This window comes from Hyperoodon ampullatus, assembly GCF_949752795.1.
Source record: "Hyperoodon ampullatus genome assembly, chromosome: 3".
Lineage (NCBI taxonomy): Eukaryota > Metazoa > Chordata > Mammalia > Artiodactyla > Ziphiidae > Hyperoodon > Hyperoodon ampullatus.
Window position 1 is genome coordinate 117,815,047 of NC_136916.1, and position 5,985 is coordinate 117,821,031.

At 56.7% G+C, this 5,985-nt stretch overlaps 1 protein-coding gene across 1 annotated transcript; it reads right to left on the minus strand.

Annotated features, from left to right (window-relative positions):
- Positions 1–483: 483 nt before the first annotated feature.
- Positions 484–1,864, minus strand: NKX2-8 (NK2 homeobox 8; the record flags this gene model as incomplete). The annotated part of the gene is made up of 2 exons (XM_079700330.1): positions 484–1,040; positions 1,714–1,864. The coding sequence occupies 2 exons, from the start codon at positions 1,862–1,864 to the stop codon at positions 484–486; spliced, it is 708 nt and encodes a 235-aa protein (XP_079556456.1).
- Positions 1,865–5,985: the final 4,121 nt, after the last annotated feature.

Consider the following 5,985-nt stretch of genomic DNA (forward strand, 5'->3'; position numbering starts at 1 on the left):
CCTAAAGCCGTGTGGGGACTGCGATCTGCCCTTCGGCCCAGCTCGGAGTGGGCCTTAACTTGGCCGGTCAAGGAGTGGGCCGGCGCCCCGAACTCCGGTCGGGAGAGCACAGCTCCCACCTACGTTCCCGGCAGGTACGCAGGGGGACCCAACCCTACACATTTTATTCTCGCACCACAAAGAGGAAAAATACTCTATTTCTTTTAAAATACGTCGCTCCCCATACAAATAGCTATTTTTAAATGTACAAATAAGGTTCAAGCAATAAAATCTAGCTCTGGGTCTGGCGGTCGAGGGAAGAGGAGAGGGGATATCTTGGCGAGAGTTCCGGGTGCGCTGGCTGATGAGGGCGGGGCAGGGGACCCCCGCGTCGAAGGAGGAGGGGCCCGGGACGCGCTCCAAGTCTCCGCTCCAGCCCTGCTCCGGCCGCAGAGCGCACCCCAAGTCCGGCATAGCCCCAGATGCCCGCGCCCCGCGGCTGCCTCACCAGTTCCAGGAGACCAGGGCGGGGGGCGCTAAGTGCTGGTAGGCGGGGAAGAGGCCGAACGCCGAGCCGGGACTGAAGGCGGTGTAGCCTGGCAGAGGGCAGGAGGCTGCGGGGGGGGCGCCGCTCTTGTCCCGGGCGTCGGCCGTGCCCACTTCGCCGCTCCCGACGCACGGTTGCCCGTCGCGCACCAGCACGGGCACCACCACGTGGCGCAGCAGGCCGGGCGCGGCGCGCACCTCGGCCGCCGCTGCCAAGTCGGGCGCCTCCGCGGCTCCCGGCGCGCGCGCGCGCTTCAGCTTGTAGCGATGGTTCTGGAACCAGATTTTGACCTGCGTGGGCGTGAGGCGCAGCACGCGCGCCAGCTGCTCGCGCTCTGGCGCTGACAGGTAGCGCTGCTGCCGGAAGCGCCGCTCCAACTCCAGCGTCTGCGCCTTGGAGAACAGCACCCGCCGCTTCTTCCTCTTCTCGGCGTCCGAGCCCGGAGACGCAGGCCGAGCGGACGGCCGCTGCGACGAGTCCCGCGGGCTGGCCTCTGGGCTGCTCTCGTCCGAGGCTAGGGACGCAAAGGAGACACGGCCTGGTGAGACGCCGGCCCCTCTGCGGGCCGGCCGTCTCTCGCGTGCGGGCGCCGACCCACTCGCCCGCGGCTTTTGGGATGAGGCCGTTTCCTTCCCTGGGCCCATATCTGAACACCCACCTCTCCGAATTCGATAACCTTTTACACCACAACCTGGGACCGCGCCCCCAAAGAAACCCACCCCGGGTTAAAACAACTCGGCCCTGGTCGCTGCGCTGGCAGACGCATTCACTACAAGCTGCCTCACCAAAACGGGCCACTTCCAGGTCGACTGCACTGCGGTTTGCCGAGGTTTGCAAAGCCCTGAATCCAGGCTCGCCAGTACTGCCCATCCCAAACCGAGGCCGGGAGAACGTAGCCACTGTTTCAGGCACTTAAGGGCGGTGTCTTAAATATTTAAATATTCTGACCCCTAGAAACAGAAACCCAAACCCCGGGCGTTAGTGCTAGGAGCAGGGATCTGATCTCAAGATGTGCCAACTGGCATAGGGGTTCGAAGAGGACAGAGCCTCTGGGACCGACCGACACTGAGGAAACCCAGACCCTGGGCTGGGGGTTCCGCTTCCCAGCCCCGCGAGGGCCGGGGGCTTGGCTCTGCGCTCCCCACTTCCCTCGCCTCCACCCCTGCCGCCGTCCACCGCTCACTCACAGGGGTAGTGGCCGCGCTCCGATTCCAGCCAGGTGGCGTAGGGGCCGGGGGCGCGTAGCTCGGGCTCCCGCCTCCGCAGGTGCTGCGCGTCCTGCTCCGGTAAGTCCAGGAGCCTGCGCACGGTGAAGCCGAGGCGTCCAGAGGTAGCCATGGCCGAGGAGGGGAAGGAGGCGGGGGCAGGGCAGTCTGGGAACCGAGGGGCGGCCGGGGACGCCGCTCCTATGGGTGGGCGTGAGAGGCGCACGCCATGCACTGGCTGCCGAGATATTAGGGCATCTACCGTGGAATCCCTGTTTATATAAACAGCTCTTCCCACCCGGGCGAGGTCCGGGACTCCCGAGTGTCAAGTACCTGAATGCGTGCGGGACCAAAGCCCCGGCGAGCCCGGAAGGTGCCACCTCCGCCCCCCGCCCCGCCCCGTCCCCCGCCCCTCGGACGCCCCGTTACCTCCCAGAGGCGGCAGGAAGCAGCCCTCCGCATTAGCGATTCTGTCTGATTAGCCCAAAGTGGGGACAGATAATGGGGATTGTTGCCAAAGAATAACATCTTGGGTGGCGAGCGGTGGCCACCGACCGCCGGCCCCAGCTTCCTCCTCCTCCAGGGCTGACATCGGGCCTGGCCCCGCGGGGGCGCTGGGAAGGGTGGGGGCGGCATGGGTGGGTTTATGAGCACCCAGGAATTTATTCCCTGTTTGCTTTATTCCTCGAGCTTGTTTGCTGGAGCGTTCGTTTCCCGCAATTATCCGGAAAGTGATTTACAAGACGGCGTTAAACTCTGGCGGGCTCTCTTTTTCTTTTTGGTTGGGCCCGTCTGAGGATTCAGAGGCGAGAAGTTTCAGGCGGGCACAGAGGAGTGGCTTGGCCCCGCCGGCGTCTGTGCCGAGGGTTTTGAAGGCCGCTAGGAACCTCCCACACCCCAAACGTCTCCCACAACTTCAGGGGTGCTGGGGAAGTGCTGGCAGCATCCGGGGGGCCCCAGCTCGGCGCCGGTTGCTCCAGACCAGCAAAATGGAGACGGAATTAGGCCACACTGTTCTCCTCCCAAGTGCTAGCCTCGTTTTCCTCCTCCCGCCAGGTGGCTGGCCTTTGCGGGGCCAGGCCCCCCTCTAGGCCCCATGGGCGGCGGCGTTTCCAAGGGCGGCCTACGAGGGCGTCGCTGCCTCCTTGGCGTCGCCAGGTCCCCTGGCGCCCCTTGTGCGCCTGGGTTCCATGGCCTCAGCGTTAGGCTGGGGGCTGGAGATGCAGGCCTCGGGTGACTTGGGCTCTCTGCTCCGCCAAAGCTGCCCGGCCTGGTCTGGTAAGGGACCGATTGCCGGAATTAGGACTGCGCCCGCCGGGCAGAAAAGACTGCCCGGGGTTTCCCGACATCTTCTAGTTCCCCACCCGAAGAAATGACCCGGGTAGAAGGTGCCAGGAGCCGGTCAGGGCATGGATACGTTTTGTTGGCCCATGGCTTCGTGGTGGCCACGCCTCAGACGAGGGCTGAGAGAGCGCGCTTCCAGAGGCCTCCCCTCCTGCAGCCAGTGGTTCGGGTAGTAGGTTGTTTAATTTCGGTGAGGGCCGCAGCACTTTGGTGGCCGCCCCTGAAATCCTGGCTCCACCTGAGCCGAACTCGGACCTGGCTCCCGTGCAGTTGCTGCTGCCCCGCCCGACCCGGCGCACCCTCCCCAGCAGCCTCCCTGTCAAGCGTGCCCGAGGCGCCCGGGGCTGTGCTGCGCGCTGGGTGGTCGGGCGGAGGCAACCCCAATACAGGCCAACTGCTAGGCCGCGGACAAAGGGGAAATGGAGCTCGACGTCCCGGACCTGTTGGAAGCATTTGTTCCAGTCAAGATTTTGCATTTGTTCAGTGCGAAATAATGCGTGATTGACGCCTGCTCACAATGCGCTTTAGCGCTCCGGAATAAATCGGAGCTTGTCCTGTGTTGTCATGGTTTTCAATGGGGTTCAATGGGATTGGGAGCACGATCGACTCTGCTGGCCGTCTCTCCGCGGTCTCGGGAATAGATTTATTAGTTATGTCTTTTTTTTTTTTTTTTTGCGGTACGCGGGCCTGTCACTGTTGTGGCCTCTCCCATTGCGGAGCACAGGCTCCGGACGCGCAGGCTCAGCGGCCAGGGCTCACGGGCCCAGCCGCTCCGCGGCATGTGGGATCTTCCTGGACCGGGACACGAACCAGTGTCCCCTGCATCGGCAGGCGGACTCTCAATCACTGCGCCACCAGGGAAGCCCTAGTTATGTCTTTTTAAAGAAGATTAAATTGAAATGACTTGGTTGTCCTCTCTGAGATGGGGCGGAGGAGGGAGCAGGAAGTAGATGGGGAACGGCAGAAGCCAGAAACCCGGTGCCCACAGTGCCCAGCACCCAAGCTCCAGCGTCCTAGAGTTGGGCAGGTCACAGACAGGCGCAGGGCCTCGTGGACTTCTCTCTGGATGGTGCCCGATGCCTGGCAACCTCTGCCAGCTCGTCTCCTGTGAGACGTGGAAGGAAGGCACCGACAGAGACTGTCCTAGGCAAGTATTAGGACAGACTCCCAAATTTGGGACTGAACTCGAGGCTGCCTCAGGTAAGAAGGAGCTCTGGCCTGGGAGTCACTTGGCATCCCCGCTCGGTCCCTAACTAGCTCTAATCACCTCATCACTCTGAGGCTCTTTTTTTTCATCTGAAACAGAAGAGATTTACTAACTTCTAAGGACCCTACCAGTTTCATGATTACATCTCTCTGGAATTTTTCTAAAACCATCTTCATTGTATTAACCAGCAGAGTTTGGTCTCCCTCTTCCCTCCCCTTCTAGACCTCTCATCCCCAGGACTCTGGCTCCACACTCTCCAGAATGTTCTAGAAGAGGATGTGACTGACATCTTTTGAGTTTCCGAAGGACCCTCCACAAGAGTGGTGAGGGGTAGATAATTTTGGAAAGAGAACCAAGTCAGGAGAAGCAAAAGAAGCGTCTTTCCTGGAATGACTGACCTCTCTTAGCCTTTTAATCTATTTAACATCCTAAGCCCACACTGATGTGTAGAAATAAGTAAATGGCACTCTTCAGTTCTTCAGCATCAAATATTTGCAGAGCTCTTCAGTATCAAATATTTGCTTTTACTCTTAGTATTTGGCTACCAAAGAGGAGATACATCCCCCATCTAGCAGTCGTGCTCTAGGAAGGACCTGTGTCTGGGATTAGCTCCAAATATTACTTCTGGCCTCACCTTCCCCAATCTGGGAACAGTGTTCCTGGGCCCCAGTCTGTGTTTTGAATGTCCCAGGGAAACTCTGTACCTTCTGGTTCTGGAAAGCACTGCAACTTCCCTGCTTCATCGTGGACTCTACCCTCGTCCAATCTTCCTCTCAACTCTGCTCTGGGACTGTACCTAAATTATCTCCAAGAGCTAGAGCCTGGGGACTCCAGGAGCTAGTTCCATTTAAACCATGCCCTCTGAAGAAATGCAGGAAAGAAGGCGGGAGAGCCAGAACTATTAGACAAAGGTGCTTTTTTAAAAAATTGCTTCTTCACATTGAATAAGCTCAAAGACATAGGAGGAGAAAATTATTTTGATGTTGAGTCAATAGAAAAAAGGTAGTCAAGATATTAAGTTTTATACACATTAGAAATATGCCTATGAATTGCCTCCAAATCACAGGTAAACATCTGACTGGATATTCTTTCCAGGTTTTAAAATATTGTTTGGTGCTCTGGACACTTGAACTTATTTTGAAACATAGCTTGTGAATATTATTATCTAATTAGATAAGTATTTGTTTCCCTGTAATTGGATGTAGTGTATCTCAATTCCAGTAAGAGTTTTTAATCTTAAGGCATCTGTGCCATAGTGAATATATTTAAGCAGTCTGCACTAATCACCCTTTCAAAAGTATTATCCAAGATGATCATCACTGCTGCGTGATTGAGAATTTAAGACTAGAAAATTCTGAAATAAAACTAAAGTATCTTGATTTTTTAAAAAATGATTGCATCTATATCTTGCATTCTGCTTTTAAATCCTTCCATTTTGGTTAAGTGTTTCACAAAATCCTGCAAATCTATACAGTCTTGAAGAGAGGCAACATTGCAAATTCCCCTTGATAGATGGAGGGCCCTCAACTGCCAGGACATTTTTCTTTGCCTCACAGCAACTGCTCTCCCCTTTTTATCAGTATTCTGGTTAAAATAGCAAAAGGAAAATAAAAATGTGCTTTTGACATTTCCAAGAAGAAGTGAATGATCTTCATTGGCCTTAGGATGGAAAGAAAAGGCAGCATTTAAAATCAGACCTCTTT